This window comes from Papio anubis, chromosome 2, assembly GCF_008728515.1.
Source record: "Papio anubis isolate 15944 chromosome 2, Panubis1.0, whole genome shotgun sequence".
NCBI lineage: Eukaryota > Metazoa > Chordata > Mammalia > Primates > Cercopithecidae > Papio > Papio anubis.
Window position 1 is genome coordinate 41042219 of NC_044977.1, and position 20371 is coordinate 41062589.

Sequence of the window (20371 nt, forward strand, 5' to 3'; positions counted from 1 at the left end):
GCGTGGCATTAAATGCTTACTAGATAAATGTAATTCACTTTGTCTACTTAGGTTTACTTTTGTGGTTTAACAAATATATTGGTAAAGCTTTAATAACATCTAAGAATTAAGTTTAAATTAGAAGATAACTGTGCTTCGATGTCTTATAGTAACTCTGCAGATGCTGTACAAGCTAAAAACTTCAAAAGTGTTTGAAAAACAGAAGGTCGGAGAAGGAAAACAAACATGTGAAATTGTAGAGGAAGACCCATTTGCCATTCAGATGATTTACTGGTGTCCAGAGAGCAGAATATTCTGTGTATCAGGAGTCTCTGCATATGTCATAATTTATAAATTCAGCAGACATGAAATTACAACAGAAATAGTGGTAAGTTATTTAAAATTTAACTTTCACTTTTACAGTTATTAAAAGAAAACTATTATCACAGATTTGACTACTACTTGGTATAGTTTCCATGAAGTGTGCACTATGTGGTCAGTAATATAATTCGTAGGATTTTAAATTATTATTGTTACTTACTATAACATATTAATAAGTGGTTTGGCTTAAAAGGCCAAAACAATTCTCTATCAAACCTTGATATTTTTTTCAATGTCAAAACAAGCTTAGTATTTTAAGTTAATCTTGTTACAAATTAAACATGTCACAATTTTCTCATTTTTCTCTTTGATTTTATGTGAGTTGCAGCTACCTGGCCAAAATAAGTCAACTCTACAACATGATGGTTTGAAATATTTTTTATATTGTGGAATATATACCTATATATTCTTCTATATATACTAATAAAATGTATAGGTTTTATACCTGTAGTTATTGATTTATTTTGCATAAAAAATGAAATTAATGCAGGCTTTCTTTGTTCTATACTTTTATTAATTTTTAAGTGTATCTGATTTGTATTTTCTCATCAACTGTTTGCCATACATGATTATTTCTCAGCTACAATAAGGTTATTTTTAATGATTTTCTGTGTAGCAACATTTTTACGGGGTGGATCTAATTGTGGGGCAACCTTACCTAATCTTAATTTTTAAATCAATGAATACTCCACTTATTCAAAAGAATGATGATTTTATGGGATAAATTAATTCTAAATGAAGCCACCTATAAACAATTGTCCTTCTCTACCTTGCCCCTTTTACCAGAATATAAAGATTATTTACTATAGGCCTGTGTGTAAGTGTTTTTACCTCAACAGCTAAAATTAGTATCACCCTTTTATTATATAGTAGCTAAAAGCCAAGGCTTTGGAGTCAGATAAACCTATGTTTTAATTCTGGCTTTCCCATTAAATATCTGTGTGACCCTGAGCAAGTCATAAGTCAGCAGTAGAATGTAGCTATGATTCAGTTTCATCATGTGTACAATTCCCTGTGTAAATAAAATGGGAAAATAAACTTGAAATACAGATACCAATTTCATAGGGTTCTTGTGAGGATTGTATAAAGACATTATAATAGTGTCCTTACTGTAGTGAGCACTCAATAATTGGTAACTGTATTGTCACCACCAGAGGTTTTTCTATAGTTTTAAAATAATTATGACAATAATTTTGGTAATATTCCCATAATGACATTTTTGTAAGTAATTGTTTTCAATCTCAAAAATGCTCACTTTTACATTGTAAGGTAAATATGTGTTATAAAAATCAGCTCTAATTAAATCATTTAATGTATTTTATGCATTCATAAAGTATTTAGTTTTAAAACTTTTTTAGTTTAAAAAAGGTTTTTAGGTCACCTTTTTATTCCTATATAAATTGTTATATGCTTTTTATCAAGTAATTCTGATCAACTAATTAAATTAAACAAAAGCCAAGGTAATGAAACAACCAACCAAAAATATGGAATTTCTATTGGAAAATTTTTAGTGAATTAATGCAAAGTTAAAAATGCAATGAAAGTTTTTTATACTAAATACTTTAAACAAGTAATTTTTTTATACACACACAAACATACACAATACACACACACATACATGTTTGTGTGTGTATATGAAAAAAGTTTAATTTCTTTCATTGGAATAACCATAACCAACTTCTCATTTTATTTTATCACATATCAAATTGTAATTTATACTATATCATAAAATATATTTATTATATAAAAACTTTATCTTCACTGAGTTATTTTTCTTTTAATTCTGAAGTTTAAAAATTTACATTTTTTGTGATTGCCATTGAATATTCCATATAATTAACTATTTGATTTAGTATGAGATACTGCTCAACTTTACTATAAGTAGTATTGAAATTATTAATTTGAAAAAAACTGTGTGAATGATTCCTAAAAAGTTATCAAGTATTTTAATGTGATTATTTATTATGACTTAGATTAAATTAAAATGATGATTATTATTGTGGCTTAGATTAAATTTAAACTTGATTTTTTTAAGTCATTAGAGGTACGACTTCAGTATGATGTTGAAGATATTATTACCCCTGAACCAGAAACAAGTCCTCCGTTTCCAGATCTCTCAGCCCAGCTTCCTTCTTCAGGGAGTCTTTCTGGGAGCACTAACACTGTTGCTAGTGAAGGAGTAACAAAGGACAGTATCCCATGCCTCAAGTAAGAGTTTCTACCAAATTTTAAAACAGTTTTATATATGAATCATATGTCTTTGAAATTGTGACAAATAAAATTAATTTTCTCTAATTATCAAGTTGTTGTCAAGTGATCTACAATTCTTCAGGGGTTAATCTGGTCTTTTTTTTGAACATCCGTGAAGAGGGCATAATATTTTCATCCTTCATTTACTTATTTATATATTTCCTTCCCAGAAGGACTCTAAAGAAAACATGGCTTTGATAGAATAGGAAGTTTGGCAGGGCAGAAACTTGGCCACTTGCTTGGTAGTTTCCAATTGAAAAAGTATATTTATGGGGTGTGATGGCTCACGCCTGTATTCCCAACACTTTGGGAGGCTGAGGTGGGAGGAATGCTTGACGCTAGGAGTTCGAGACCAGCCTGGGCAACATAGCAAGACCTTGTATCTACAAAAAGTTTAAAAAGTAGCTGGGTGTGATGGTACACGCCTGTAGTCCCAGCTACTAGGGAGGCTGAGGCGGGAGAATCACTTTAGCCCAGGAGTTTAAGGTTGCAGTGAGCTGTGGTCCTGCCACTGTACTCCAGCCTGGGTGACAGTAAGACCCTGTCTCCAAAAAAATAATAATGATAATTTTTAAAAGTATGTTTATGTAATTTATTTAGCTTTCTTGGAACCAAAAAGAAAACCAAGTTTACTATCTACTACAAGAGTTCTATGTTAGAAAAAAGGATTTCTCTCATGATTGCTAGTATATTGCATAATCTTTCTTTTTTAAAACTGTTATTTATTAATAAACTAAACAAAGATTTACATCATGTTCAATAAAACCTAAAGTTAACAAGCCCATGGTAATATTTTATTGTTTTTATGGTTTTTAGTAGTAGAGTATAAATTACTACTTACTGCTTCTATACCATCAAACCAAATATTTCTAGTATTAGCCGGCTGGAGAATTAAGCCTAAGCAGGGAATTTCTTTGAGCTGCATATCTACATTTGCCACTCAAAAAACTTTAGACAACTAGTTTTCCCATTTCTTACAAATATGCTTATGGAAAATTTAGAGATAAGATTTTAGGAGCAAAATTCATATAATTAGCAGATGCTATACGTTTGTAATCATTGATTGTCCTCTCAAAACTTTTCTTTTGAAGTACATAAAAAGAAGGAAATATGAGCAAATATTACTGAGAGGAAAATCTACAAAGAGGAAACATCATCATAAAATTTTAGCTCATGGATATATTTTTTGAAAGTAGCATCAACAGTATTTGATAATTGGTTGGTTGGAAAGTATGAGAGAAGGATATTAGATTTAAAGGAAAATAAGAATTCAGATGCTAGATATATATACTGGAGGGTAGGTTAATGGTCATTTGTTTTATTGTTATGCTTTATAACTGATATATATGTAACATATATTACATTAGAAAAATAATTACATAATAAAAATAACTTAAAATAATATTCTCAAAATAAAAAATTGAAGTGTTAAAGGCCAGTTGAAGTTGTGGACCTAACTGACTGAAAAGCCACATAAAGAAATAACTAAGTAATCATAAAGGACTCAGTGCATTTTGAGAAAGCTAGAAGACACCGTCCATCTGCATGCTGCCTGCAATGCCTGGTGTTGTATATTTCTGTAGCATGATTCTATGTAAATTCTCAAGATAAGTTTGACCACGTTTATTTAAACTGTGTATAATAGGATTGTTTTTGCTCTTAAAGTGTTAAGACACGGCCAGTGCGAATGCCTCCAGGATATCAAGCAGAACTTGTTATTCAGTTGGTGTGGGTAGATGGTGAACCTCCACAACAGATTACTAGTCTTGCTGTAAGCTCAGCATATGGAATGTAAGTAATTAAACTTTTTTCTGATATGTATTATTTAGCTAATATGTTTGATTTTTTAGATGTTCCCTGCTCAAGTCCTAAAAATGAAAAGAAGCCCTCACCTAGATTTTTATTAAATTTAACAATATATAAGAAAAATAATTTAAATTCACATTGTGGTTTTTTGTTCTTTCCTGAAGTCAAACCTGAGATAGTGTTCCCAATTTTGATGTTAGTAGGAGATTGTTAGGATTTTATTACACTTATACTTTATTGTTTGTTTTTATATTCTGTCTTTTTTTTCTCTTTATATTTCTTTTGACTTATCCTTTCGAGTTCACTAACTCCCTCTTCAATTGTGTCTAATCTGATGGTATTATTTTTCAGTTCTAGACCTTACATTTGATTATTTTAAAACATCCTGTTCTCTTCCTAAATTACCACTCTTTTCTTTATTTATTTGAACGTACTGAATGTATAACTTTAAAATGTGTTACTTTAAATATGTGTTTGATATTTCCATATTTGGTATCCAGTCTATTACATTTCTTAGTTTTGGGTCACATTATATTATGTTCATGTATGCCAGTTTGTATGGTTTTTTTCTTAGTTGTTTCTGTTTTTTATAAATTGAGAAATGAATATTATAATTTGAAGTTCTAGATGATATTTTCCTCCAGAAAGTATCTGCATTTCCTCTGGCAGTCTAGGTTAAAAAACTACTGAAGGGTGAGAACAACATAATTCAAGCAGACATCAGGTCTTTGAAAGTTGGGTTTTATTCCCATTAAAGTCTAATTTAATTTCAGTTAATCCTTATTTCTAGGTTGTAGCCCTCCATAGAGGTTGTGTCAAACTATACTCCCAACAACAATGTTTAGAATGTCTACTTTCCTACAACCTTTCCTACAACAATGTATAATCAAACTTTCCATCCTGGTCAGTTTGTTAAGTAAAGAGTAGTGTGTTATTATAATATCAGTAAAATTTTCTTATATCTTAAGTGAAATTGAACATCTTTTCCTGTTTTGTGACATTCTGTTTCTATTCTTTGTCCATTTGTTTGTAAAGTTGTTGGCCTTCATAGAGATTTGTGAAAACTGTTTACATATTAGGGAAGTTAGCTTTCTCTATAGTGTAATTTGCAGTGATCTTCCATGCTTTTGTTTGCTTTATGACTTTGTTTAAGATGGTTTCTATTTTAAAGAATTTTTTGCAATTCTATTTTTTGTTATCTTTTATGGCTCTGAATTTCTGTCTTATTTAAAAAGTCCTTCCTCACTTCAAGATAATAATAAAAATGTAATAAAAACAAAAAAATTATTATGTTCTCTCTAATATGGTTTTTGTTTCTTTTAGATGTTTAAAGCTTTAATCTATCTGGAATTTTTTAAGTATAAGATATGAAATAAGTATTAAACTATATTTTTCCTGATGAGTAAGAATTGTGCCAATACCATTTCCTGAATAGTTCATCTTTCTGTGCTTATTTGGAATCAACTTTTATCAAATAATACATTACCTTATATATTTCACTTTTATGTCTGTACTTCCTAAGCTGAGTCTTATAAGCTCCAAAAGAATGCCTTGAAACCATCAGTAAGGAGTCCATGAAAAACAGTCTTAACTTTGAGTACCTGGAGTTTTCTTCGGGGGGGTGTGGAGGATATATGTGAACATAGTGCTTGCTTCTTGACTAGAATATTATTTGATGGGAAAGCTGGCAACAACAGTTGATGGATGATGGGAGAGGAGGAATGGACTGTGGGACAGCCTATTGTTTCATTATTTGATATGGTAAGAATATATGATTATTCTCTAGCCCAAGTAATTACCATGAAAGATAGTTGAGCTCAAGCCATCTTCTGAGTTCCCTTCTCTAGAGGTTGACCTGTAAAGACAAGGAGACTTCAGAATTCAGAGACTATAAAGATGTATCACCTGGTTCAGAAGCTGAAGGTTGTTAGAATAGGTCAGATAAAAAATGCTTTCCCTCATAAGGGAACTGTGGAGGTGAAAGTTATTACAGAACTTCTGTATAACTTGTACTTGTTTGAAAATAACAGCTTGGACATCTATCTCATAGAGAGCTTCCACTGCCAAAATCCTAGCTCATGTGGCTACTAGAGTAAATTCCACCAAGTTTTAAAGAAAGAAATTGTACAAGTATTACGTTAAATGTTCCTGAGAATTATTAAAGATGAAATCATGTTCATCTCATTTTATGAGGCCAACAAAACTTGATGCAAAAACTTGAAAAGGGCACTGCAAAAAGAGAAAGTTGTAAGTCTATATCATTTATGAACATAGTTTTAAAATCCCAACCAAAATGTAGATACTCTAGCAATTAAAAAAGGTAACATATCATAACCAAGTTTGGTTTACACCAGGAATTCAAGGTTTTTAAACATTTTAAATGAATCAGTGTAATTCATCACATTAACGAATAAAGTAGAAAAACTATAGGATGGTCAGGAATGCAAAAAACAGAAACATCTGATAAAATTAAATATCCATTTATGACTTCAAAAGAAACTAATAGCTAAAATGGAAGGAATTTTTCTTAATCTGATACATTTTAGCAAATATGCTCTATGGTGAAATGTTAGAAGCTTTGTCTTTGAGGAAAAAACAAGAGAAGTGTCTTAGTCTATTTGGGTTGCTTAAAAAGATATCTTACAAATGGGTAATTTGTAACAACCAGGATTTATTGCTCACAGTTCTGGAGACTGGAAAGTCCAAAATCAAGGTCTCAGGAGATTGAGTGTCTAGCTCTCTGCTTTGCTCTGTGCTTCAAAGATAGCACCTTCTAGCTTTGTTTGCACTTGGTAGAAGGAGTGAACAAATTCCCTCAGACTTCTTTTATGAGAAAATGAATTCCATTAAGAATAGTGGAGACCTCCCAAGGACCTAATTACCTTCCCAAGGCCCCAACTCTTAATACCATCACCTTGGGGATTAGATGGTCTGAATTTGGGGAAACACAAAAATTCAGACCACAACATTGTGAACCTGCTTCCCAAAATTTGTGTCCTTCTCATATTTAAAATACATTCATTTGATTCTAATAGCTCCAAAAAGTCTTAAAACATTTTAGCATTAACTCAAAAGTTTCATGTTCAAAGTCTCATCAAAATATCATCTGGGCTGGATGTAGTGGCTCACACCTGTAATCTCAGCACTTTGGGAGGCCAGGGCAGGTGGATCACCTGAGGTCAGGAGTTCAAGACCAGCCTGGCCAACATGGTGAAACTCCATCTCTACTACAATTGTAAAAATTAGCTGTGCTTGGTGGCACATGCCTGTAATCCCTGCTACTAGAGATACTGAGAATCGCTTGAATCCAGGAGGGAGAGGTTGCAGTGAGTTGAGATTGTGCCATAGCACTCCAGCCTAGGTGACAGAGCGAAACTCCATCTCAAAAAAAACAAAAAACAAAAAAAAACACAAAGTTGCCTGAATCATATATGGGTGAGCGTCAAGGTATGATTCATTCTGAGGCAGATTCTTCTCCAACTGTGAGTTTATGAAATCAAACAAGTTATATGTTTCCAGAATACAATGGTGGGATCAGCACAAGGTAAATATACCCATTCTGAAAGGAAGAATTAGGAAACAAAAAGGGGTAATAGCTCCAAAGTAAGTCCCATAAAACTCCCATCTCCCTGGGACAGAGCACCTAGGGGAAGGGGCGGCTGTGGGCGCAGTTTCAGCAGAGTTAAACGTTCCTGCCTGCTGACTCTGAAGAGAGAAGTGGATCTCCCAGCACAGCGCTTGAGCTCCACTAAGGGACAGACTGCTTCCTCAAGTGAATCCTTGACCCACGTACCTCTTGACTGAGAGACACTAGCCCGCATGGGTTGACAGACACCTAGTACAGGAGAGCTCCAACTGGCATCTGGCAGCTGTCCCTCTGGGACAAAGCTTCCAAGGAAGGAACCGGCAGCAATCTTTGCTGTTCTGCAGCCTCCACTAGTGATACCCAGGCAACAGGGTCTGGAGTGGACCCCCCCAGCAAACTCCAGCAGACCTGCAGCAGAGGGACCTGACTGTTAAAAGGAAAACTAACAAACAGAAAGGAATAACATCAACATCAACGAAAAAGACATTCACACAAAAACCCCATCTGAAGGTCAGCAACATCAAAGACCAGTGGTAGATAAATCCACGAACATGAAGAAAAACCAGCGCAAAACTATGAAAATTCCAAAAACCAGAAAGCCTCTTCTCCTCCAAATGATCACAACTCCTCACCAGCAGTGGAACAAAACTGAGTGGAGAATGAGTTTGGCAAATTGACAGAAGTAGGCTTCACAAGGCGGGTAATAACAAACTCCTTTGAGCTAAAATAAAGGAATATGTTGTAACCCAATGCAAAGAAGCTAAGAACCTTGAAAAAAGGTTAAAGGTTAAAGGAACACTAACTAGAATAACCAGTATAGAGAAGAAGATAAATAACTTGATGGAGCTGAAAAACACAGTACGTGAAGCATACACAAGTATAAATAGCCAAATCAATCAAGCAGAAGAAAGGATATCAGAGATTGAAGATCAACTTAATGAAATAAAGTGTGAAGACAGGATTAGAGCAAAAAGAATGAAAAGGAATGAACAATGCCTCCAAGTAATATGGGACTATGTGAAAAGACCAAACCTATGTTTGATTGGTGTACCTGAAAGTGATGGGGAGAAGGGAAGCAAGATGGAAAACCCTCTTCAGGATATTATCCAGGAGAACTTCCCCAACCTAGCAAGACAGGCAACATTCAAATTCAGGAAACAGAGAGAATATCACAAAGATACTACTTGAGAAGGCAACCACAAGACACACAATCAACAGATTCATCAAGGTTGAGATGAAGGAAAACATGTTAAGGGCAGCCAGAGAGAAACGTTGGGTTACCCACAAAGGAAAGCCCATCAGACTAACAGAGGATCTCTTGGCAGAAACCTTACAAGCCAGAAGAGAGTAGGGGCCAATATTCAACACTCTTAAAGAAAAGAATTTTGAACTCAGAATTTCATATCCAGCCAAACTAAGCTTCATAAGCAAATGAGAAATAAAATCCTTTACAGACAAGCAAATACTGAGATATTTTGTCCCCACCAGGCCTGCTTTACAAGAGCTCCTGAAGAAAGCTGAGGCAGATTCTCCTCCAACTGTGAGCTTAAGAAATCAAGCAAGTTATATGTTTCCAAAATACAATGGTGAGATCAGCACGAAGTAAACGTACCCATTCTAAAGGAAGAATTAGGAAAAAAAAAAAAAAAAGGAGTAATAACTCCAAAGTAAGTCCCATAAATCTCCCATGGAGTTTTGGAAAGAAAAAACTGGTACTAGCCACTGCAAAAACATACCAAATTGTAAAGACCATTGACAGTAAGAAGAAACTGCATCAACTAATGGGCAGAATAACCAACTAGCATCATAATGACAGGATCAAATTTACACATAACAATATTAACCTTAAATGTAAATGGGCTAAATGCCCCAACTGAAAGACACAGACTGGCAAATTGGATAAAGAGTCGAGACCCATTGGTGTGCTATATTCAGGAGACCCATCGTATGTGCAAAGACACACATAGGCTCAAAATAAAGGAATGGAGGAATGTTTACCAAGAAAATGGAAAGCAAAAAAAAAAAAAAAAAAGAAAAAAAAGAATTGCAATCCTAGTCTCTGATAAAACAGACTTTAAACAACCAAAGATCAAAAAAGACAAACAGAAAAAGACAAACAAGGGCATTGCATAATAGTAAAGGGATTAATGCAACAAGAAGAGCTAACTATCTTAATATATATATGCACCCAATGCGGAAGCACCCAGATTCATAAAGCAAGTTCTTAGAGACAGACAAAGAAACTTAGACTCCCACACAATAATAGTAGGAGACTTTAACAACCCACTGTCAATATCAGACAGATCAACGAGACAGAAAATTAACAAGGATATTCTGGACTTGAACTCAGCTCTGGAACAAGTGGACCTAACAGACATCTACAGAACTCTCCACCCCAAATCAACAGAATATACATTCTTCTCAGCACCACAATGCACTTATTCTAAAATTGACCACATAACTGGAAATAAAACACTCCTCAGCAAATGCAAAAGAATGGAAATCATAATAAACAGTCTCTCAGACCACAGTGCAATCAAATTAGAACTCAGGATTGAGAAACTCACTCAAAACCACACAACTGCATGGAAACTGCACGGAAACTGCACAACCTTTTCCTGCATGACTACTGGGTAAGTAATGAAATTAACGCAAAAATAAATAAGTTATTTGAAACCAATGAGAACAAAGACACAATGTACCAAAATCTCTGTGACACAGCTAAAGCAGTATTTAGAGGGACATTTACAGCACTAAATGCCTACAGGAGAAAGCGGGAAAGATCTAAAATTGACACCCTAACATCACAATAAAATGAACTAGAGAAGCAGGAGCAAAAATATTCAAAATCTAGCAGAAGAAAAGAAATAACTAAAATCAGAGCAACACTGAAGGAGATAGAGACATGAAAAACCCTTCGAATAATCAGCGAATCCAGGAGCTGGTTTTTTGAAAAGATTAACAAAATAGACAGACCACTAGCCAGACTAATAAAGAAGAAAAGAGAGAAGAATCAGACACGATAAAAAATGATAAAGGGGATATCACCACTAATCCCACTGAAATACAAACTACTATCAGATAATACTATAAATACCTCTATGCAAATAAATTAGAAAGTCTAGAAGAAATGGATAAATTCCTGGACTCATATACCCTCGCAAGACTAAACCAGGAAAAAGTCGAATCCCTGAACAGACCAATAACAAGTTTTAAAATTGAGACGGTAATTAATAGCCTACCAACCAAAAAATGTCCAGGAGCAGATGGATTCACAGCCGAATTCTACCAGAGGTACAAAGAGGAGCTGGTACCATTTCTTCTGAAACTATTCCAAACAACAGAAAAAGAGAGACTCCTCCCTAACTCATTGTATGTGGCCAGCATCACCCTGATACCAAAACCTGGTGAGACACAACAAAAAAAGAAAATTTCAGGCCAATATCCCTGATGAACATCGATGCAAAAATCCTCAGTAAAATACTGGCAAACCAAATCCAGCAGCACATCAAAAAGCTTATCCACCACAATCAAGTCAGCTTCATACCTGTAATGCAAGGTTGCTTCAACATACACAAATCAATAAGCATAATCCATCACATAAACAGAACCAACGACAACAACCACATGATTATCTCAATAGATGTAGAAAAGACCTTTGATAAAATTCAACACCCTCTCATGCTAAAACACTCTCAATAAACTAGGTAGTGATGGAACGTATCTCAAAATAATAAGAGCTATTTATGACAAACTCACAGCCAATATTATACTCAATAGGCAAAAGCTGGAAGCATTCCCTTTGAAAACTGGAACAAAATAAGGATGCGGTCTCTCACCACTCCTGTTCAACATAATACTGGAAGTTCTGTCCAGGGCTATCAGGCAAGAGAAAGAAATAAAGGTATTCAAGTAAGAAGGGAGGAAGTCAAATTGTCTCTATTTGCAGATTACATGATTGTATATTTGGAAAACCCCATCATCTCAGCCCCAAATCTCCTTAAGCTGATAAGCAACTTCAACAAAGGGGCAGGATACAAAATCAATGTGAAAAAATCACTAGCATTCCTATACAACAATAACAGACAAACAGAGTGAACTCTCACTCAGTTGCTGCAAAGAGAATAAAATACCTAGGAGTACCACTTACAAGGGATGTGAAGGACCTCTTCAAGGAGAATTACAAATCACTGCTCAAGGAAATAAGAGAGGACACAAACAAATGGAAAAACAGTCCATGCTCATAGATTCAATGCTATCCCCATCAAGCTAACATTGACTTTCTTCACAGAATTAGAAAAAACTACTTTAAATTTCATATGGAACCAAAAGAGAGCCCGTATAGTTAAGACAATTCTAAGCAAAAAGAAAAAAGCTGAAGGCATCATTCTACCTGACTTCACACTATACTACAAGGCTACATTAACCAAAACAGCATGATACTGGTACTGAAAGATATATCAACCAATGGAACAGAACGAAGTCCTCAGAAATAACACCACACATCTACAACCATCTGATCTTTGACAAACCTGACAAAAACAAGCAATGGTAAAAGGATTCCCTATTTAATAAATGGTGTTGGGAAATCTGGCTAGCCATATGCAGAAAACTGAAATTGGACCCCTTCCTTAGACCTTATACAAAAATTAAAGCAAGATGGATTAAAGACTTAAACATAAGACCTGAAACTATAAAAACCCTGGAAGAAAACCTAGGCAATACCATTCAGGACATAGGCATGGGTAAAGACTTCATGACTAAAACACCAAAAGCAATGGTAACAAAAGCCAAAATTGACAAATGGGATCTAATTAAACTAAAGCTTCTGCACAGCAAAAGAAAACTAACATCAGAGTGAACAGGCAACCTACATAATGGGCGAAAATTTTTGCAATCTATCCATCTGACAAAGGTCTAATATCTAGAATCTACAAGGAACTTAAACAAATTTACAAGAAAAAAACAACCCCATCAAAAAGTAGGCAAAGGATATGAACCGACACTTCCCAAAAGAAGACATTTATGCAGCCAACAAATATATGAAAAAAAGCTCATCATCACTGGTCATTAAAGAAGTCCAAATTAAAATCACAATGAGATATTATCTTTGTGATTTTAGAATCACAAATTGTGATTATTAAAAAGTCAGGAAACAATAGATGCTGGAGAGGATGTGGAGAAATAGGAATGCTTTTACACTGTTGGTGGCAGTATAAATTAGTTCAACCATTGTGTAAGACAGTGTGGTGATTCCTCAAGGATCTCAAACCAGAAATATTATTTGACCCAGCAATCCCATTACTGGATATATACCCAAAGGATTATAAATCATTCTTCTATAAAGACACATGCACACATATGTTTATTGCAGCACTGTTCACAATAGCAAAGACTTGGAACCAACCGAAATACCCACCAATGATAGACTGGATAAAGAAAATATGGCACATATACACATGGAATACTATGCAGCCATGAAAAGGTATGAGTTCATGTCCTTTGCAGGGACATGGATGAAGCTGGAAACCATTCTCAGCAAACTAACACAGGAACAGAAAACCAAACACCACATGTTCCCACTCATAAGCGGGAGTTGAACAATGAGAACACATGGACACAGGGAGGGGAACATCACACACTGGGCCTGTCAGGGGTGGGGTGCTAGAGGAGAGATAGCATTAGGAGAAATACCTAATGTAGATAATGGGTTGATGGGTGCAGCAAACCCCCATGGCACATGTATACCTATTTAACAAACCTGCACGTTCTGTACATGTATCCCAGAACTTAAAGAATAATGAAAAAAAAAGAATAACTGAAAGATATATATTAATGATTACCATATTATTTACTTGAATACACATTAAACCAATAATAGATTGATTTCATCTAATGAATGCAAACAAAGCATTTGTATATAATAAAAAGGGAAAAGCAGAGAGAGAAAAGCCACGGCCACTTTCTAAATAATGAATTTTCTATTTTTTTTCATTATGAGATGCTAATGAGTTAGCAACCAGCCAAAAGACCGGTCAGGGTATTTGCTTTTGGGCAGCTGTCTGAATCATCAACTAAACTTATTTATTAGGTTTTCCAAAAGGCTTTAGCTGTTCAGTTTGTCACACATATATGGAAGACATTTTCTGTATTATTTATGTCATTATCATTTAGTAGTATGTCCATCTGAATTACGCCAGGTCTTTATCATTCTTCTTGTTATAATTTCTCAATTTCACCCTTTTGGTCAAACTCAGCCCCCGAACTGACTGACCATGAGGGCCTCCGTCTCTTTATAGAACACAGTATTAGTTGCATGGCAATGCCTATGTAGCAGCATTTAAGTATCTGGACGTTAGACATTAAGGGAGGAAAAAAGCATAAGACAATCATGATTATTATAAGAAATATTTGGAAACCACTTGATGTTCAAAATCCTGGTTGGCCTAACTCTAACCAGGAAAATAATTTTCAAAGATTAATGTCGTCAGCGTTAGTTAACTCAGTAACCTTACTATTCCATTCACTATTGTTTACTCTTTTGAAGAACATATCAAGGGGCAAATGTTAAGTCAGAAACTGTGAAGGGTCTAAGTTGTTTCCCTCTTGGAAAATAGTAAATTTGTCTGTGACAGTATTATATATATATATAGACAGAAAATAGTCCTCTTGGTCAGAACATAGACAGTTTATTAGTGACAGCAAACACAGCAGCTTAGTGCAAGATCTTGCATCAGTTCCCTGAGCCCACAGGGGAACGTGGTGAATGGCAGATGGTACTTGCATGTGCACCTGGGTGCATAATAAAAGAGGAACTCCAAGTTTTAAAGACTCACATCTTATGTAGGTCTGCTGGTGAACTGCCCATTTATCTTTACTCTGGAACATAAGCAAATATTCTCTGGGGAAGAGGAGAGGTTTTTTTTTTTTATCTCTACTACCCTGAAATGTCTCAAAGTAGGGAGATGCCCCTAAGCTTTACTATACTGGGATGTCTCTTTATACAAACATACTTAACTGTAAATGCCTTCACTAAAAGGACTGTGCAGTACAGTGAAGGGCTAATGGAGAATGGTCTACCAATTGCAGTGTGACCTGTTGTACATTATTATTTAGGATTAATTGAGCCAGTTTGTTTATATTAGCCTGTGAGATCCTTAGAGCTTAAGTTGTATTACTTGCCATTTGAGTCTATGTTTTAGAGGTAAATTGCATATCTCACATTTCAGTTTAAGAATTTTTTGCTGGAATAGAATTCTTATAAGAACCTCTGAAATCCAGTCTTGTTCCCCTTTGGATATGTTGTGATATTGGACTTTTGGTAAAATATGAGTGACTGAGGGTTTTGCTCTGAACTTGGAAAAATAATATAACAAATTTAAGAACTGAAAATTGGTCTTACTCTTTCAGTGTATGTTTCCTAAGAAGAAGAACTTTTTTTTACATCATAAGCATAGTGTATTTATTAAAATAAAGAAATTCAACATTGATTCAGGACTATTTTCTACTTCACATACCATATTAAGTTTCTAGATATGTCCCAGTAATGTCATTTATATTGTCTATTCCCAGAAGAGAATCAAATCCAGGATCTTGCATTGCTTTTAGTTTTCATTTTTTCTTAATCTCCTTTAATTGGGGGCAGTTCTTCCACATTTTTTTTAGATGGAGTCTTGCTCTGTTGCCCAGGCTGGAGTGCAGTGGCATGATCTCAGCTAACTGCAGATTTCGCCTCCTGGGTTCAAGCAATTCTCCTGCCTCAGCCTCCTGAGTAGCTAGGATTACCGGGATGCACCACCACACCCAGCTAATTTTTGTATTTTTAGCAGAGATGGTGTTTTGCCACATTGACCAGGCTGGCCTTGAACTCCTGACCTCATGTGATCCACCCACCTAGGCCTCCCAGAGTGCTGAGATTACAGGCGTGAGCTACTGTGCCTGGCCCAGCATTTAGTTTTTAACCTTCATATTTTTAGAGTACAGCCAATTATATTGTTAACTGTACATCAGCTGAGTTTGTCTGATATTTCCTCATGATGAGAGTAAATTAAGCATTTTGGCAGGAATACCACAGAAACAAGGTAATGTCTTCTAAGTTTATCTTATCAGAAGGTACATGATCATGGATTGTCCTAATTTTAGTGGTACTAATTTTGATTTCTTGTTAAGGTCGTATCTACCAGGTTTCTCCACTATAAAGCTGCTGTTTCCCTTCATAGATAATAGTTTATGGGGAGATACTTGAAAGTTTGTAAACTTCTTACTCATCAAACTTTCACCCATTACTTTTAGCATCCATTGGTTATTCTCTGTTATCCCTTCTATATTTCTAAGTTAGATTATACTATTAAAAGAGCATGACTCCCTATCCTAGATAAACATTTACTTGTTTACTATATCAGTATGAAATCGTGGATTTGCATTTTATTCACTGAGTTAAGATCTGTTACTATCATTTGTGCCTGTGATGCTCTAATTCTTCCAGATTTGACCATATGGAGCCCCATCAAAATAGCTTCTATGTCCTTTTGATATGTTCCCATCATTTTTCAGCAGTTTGCTATTTTCCAGTACAATGTGATGTTCCATGTGTATGTTGTATATTCTTTAGTCTACCCCTGGAATCAGCTATCTTAGTCTTCTTTTATTGGAGAATGTTATTTAGAAAACAGTATCTGTGCACAATAGATGCTCATTTCTACTGTTGTCATTGCTTCTAGCCCCTATCAGTATACAGAGCTAAGAAAAAATATAAACATTGAACACTTTTTGATATATATGAGATACAATTTTGAAGGATGTATAGAGGTTATAATTTTGAAGTAGCTTATCAATTTATTCTTTTATATTTCTTGCCTTTGGATTCTTCTGAGAAATCTTTTTATCATGAATGGCTTGTGAATTCAGTCAAATCCTTTTACTGCGTCAATTAAAACTGTATAAGTCCATTCTCACACTACTATAAAGAAATATCTGAGATTGGGTAATTTATAAAGAAAAGAGGTTTAATTTACTCACAGTTCTGCAGGCTGTGCCGGAAGCATAGCTGAGAGGCCTCAGGAAACTTACAATCATGGTGGAAGGTGAAGGGGAAGCAAGCACCTCTTACTATGGTGGAGCAGGAGATATTTGTGCATTTTAAAATTTTCTTCCTGTTATTGATTTCTAGTTTTATACTATTGTGATCAGGAAGGGTACTTGATATGATTTCAATCAGCTAAGACTTGGTCTAACATGTTATCTGTTCTGAAGAATGCCTCACATGTGCTGGAGAAGAATGTATATTCTTCTGCTGTTGAATGGAATGTTCTGTATTTGTCCATTAGATCCATCTGCACTAACATACAGTTCAGGTCCAATTTTCTTTATTGATTTTTTTGTCTAGATAATGTATCTATTGTTGAAAGTGAGAGTGTTGAAATGCCCTACTTTTATTGAATTGCTGTTTGTGTCTCCCTTCAGTTCTGTTAATATTTGCTTTACATATTTAGGTGTTCTTATATTGAGCACATATGTATTCATAGTTGTTATATCTTCTTGATGAATTGACTTCTTTATCGTTATATAATGATCCTCTTTCTCTTGTGACAGTTTTTAACTTAAAGTCTATTCTTTTCTGATATAATTAAGCTACCTCTGCTCTATTTCAGCTTCGATTTTTATAGAAATTCATTTTCATCCCTTCACTTTCAGCCTATGTGTAAAGCTATGGTTAGTCTCTTGTAGGCAGCATATAGTTGGATCTTAATTTTTAATCCATTCAGCCACTCTTCCTTTTGTTTGGAGAATTTAAACCATTTACATTTAAAGTAATGATTAGTAGGTACAAATTTACCATGCCATTTTAATTTTCTGGTTATTTTTAATGGATTCTTTGTCCTTTCTTTCTCTCTTGCTGTGTTGCTTTGTGCTTTGTTGATTTTCTGTAGTGATATGCTTTGATTCTTTTCTCTTTATCTCACATATATCTACTATGTTTCTGTTTTGCAGCTACCATGAGGCTTATGTGGAACATCTTATACTTAATAACAGTCTATTTAGAAATAATAACAACTCAACTTCAATTTCATTCAAACTCTCTACCATTTTGCCTGTCCCTCTCCTCCAGCACACATTCTATATTTTTATATATTTTACATTGTGAGTTTATTAACAAAATAACAAAATATTATACCTATAGTTATTTTTAATACTTTTGTCTTTTAACCTTTATACTGTACTTAAAGTTGTTTTATACACCATCATTTCAGTACTACAATATTGTGAATTTAACTATAAATTTAAATTTACATGTATATTTTGTTTTTATATGATTTCACGTTACTAATTAACACCCTTCCATTTTAGCATAATTAGATCCCCTTAGCATTTCTTGTAAGACAGGTGTAGTGGTGATGAACTTCATCATTGCTTTTGTTTGTCTGTGAAAGTATCTCTCCTTCATTTCTGAAGAACAATTTTGCTAGATACAGTATTGTTGGCTGGCAGTTTTTTTTTTTCTTTTTACACTTTGAATAAATCATCCCATTCTCTGGTGCTGTATGGTTTCTGCTGAGGAGTCTTCTGTTAGCACTATGAATATTCCCTTGTATATAACAAGTTACTATTCTCTTACTGCTATCATTTTTTTTAATGTTTGGCAGTTTGATTATAATGTGTCTGTGTGAAGCTGTCTTTGGATTAAATCTGTTTGGGAACCTTTGAACTTCATAAATCTGAATATGTGTATTTCTTTCAAGGTTATCAAAGTTTTCAACCATTATTTCTTTAAATGCACTCTCTGTCTCTTTCTCTCTGTTCCTCTGAATCTTCCATAATGTGACTATTGGTTCTCTTGATAGTGTTCCATGGGGTTTCTTTTCTGGTTTTTGTTATTTTCAGTGTTCTATAGGGTTTTGTTCCTCTTTTCTATTCTTATCTATCTTTTCTACTCTGATAGTATAATTTCAAAAGATCTGTCTTCAAGTTTTCAAATTCTTTCTTCTGCATGATCAAGTTGGCTATTAGAGCTCTCTATTGCATTTTTTTCTTTCATTCATTATTTTTTTAGCTTCAGAGTTTCTATTTGGTTCTTTTTTGTTATTTATATCTTTTTGTTGAACTTTAAATTTTATTCATGTATTATTTTCCTTTGTTTCTTGAGTTGTCTGTTTACTTTTGTGTCTTGCCGAGCTTGAACTTCCTTAAAAGAATTAAAAATAATTGTTTTGAATTTCAAAAATAATTATTTTGAATCATTTTTCAGATAACTAAAGATCTCCATTTTGTTGAGGTCAGTTCCTGGATAGCTATTGTGTTCCTTTTCCAGTGTTATCATTCCCTGCTTTTTTGTGTTTTAAGTGAACTTGCTTTGATGTTTGTATATTTGAGGCAGCAAGTCACCTGATCTGGTCTTTTTGAAGTAGATACAGTGGGGAAATACTTTCAGCTGTGAATGGCTACAAGGCACCAGCTGGGTGGGGTGCAACATCTCCTGTTTTAAGAAAGACACAGTGGTATGATCTCAGTGCAGTTTAATCAGTTGAAGTCAGTGTTGGTAAATATTGCAGGTATCCATGGCAGAAGCCAAATCTCCAGATGTCTGTAGTAACTATAGTGGTTAAGGCTGTTAAGGTCCTCTGTATTGAAAGCTACTGAGTTTCTCCTATTCAACTTTTATCTCACATAGGGAAGTTCTAGCCAAAGTGATTTCTCTTGGCACCAAGTCTGATGTGCTGGCACACATGCAGCTGTGGTGGTGTTGGGATCCTGGGCACTGGTGCACTGTCAGCAGTGCTGGTTCTGGGTGCAGATGCTCAGAGCAGCCATGAAGCCAGGGCTCTGTGGTCAGAGGCACATGTAACTGAGGTGGTGCCTGGGGCATAGGTGCATTTTTTCCTTTGGCATTGACACCAATCTCTGAGGCCTGGGCATACACAGATTGCCCACAGAGTAAGAACCTGTGTCATTTTTGGGGCATGCCATAATGACTTGGTCCCAGGAGTGATGAGACATAGTAATAGCATGGAACATAGCAGTAACATGGGTCCAGTGACAACAGGGTGCATCAGAGGCCTGTCAGGTCACAGTAGGAGCAGGATGCAGAGCAGTAGTCTGAAGCCCCAGTGAAAGTAGGTAAAAGCCCTGACTTATAACCCAAGGTAAGAGAGCAGTCAATTATTTACTTATGAATACACAATGGCTTCATCATCATTTGTTGAAGACTATATATGTTTCTTAGCACTTTTGTCAATTATTATTTGACCATGTATGTGTGAGTTTATTCCCAGGTACTCATCTGTTCCACCAATATCTAGGTCTGTCTAGATATCTAGGTCACCAATACCAACCTGTCTTGATTCCAATACTTTTAATTAAGTCTTAAGATTA

The 20371-nt window shown here is 34.8% G+C and overlaps 1 protein-coding gene across 1 annotated transcript in view; it reads left to right on the forward strand.

Moving 5' to 3' along the window:
• STXBP5L (syntaxin binding protein 5 like) overlaps window positions 1–20371 on the forward strand; it is a 488571-nt gene that overhangs the window by 337688 nt on the left and 130512 nt on the right. The window contains exons 17-18 of the mRNA XM_017955191.3: window positions 2396–2568; window positions 4276–4401. Coding sequence (XP_017810680.1) covers window positions 2396–2568; window positions 4276–4401 — 299 coding nt within the window. The remainder of the gene's footprint in view (window positions 1–2395; window positions 2569–4275; window positions 4402–20371) is intronic.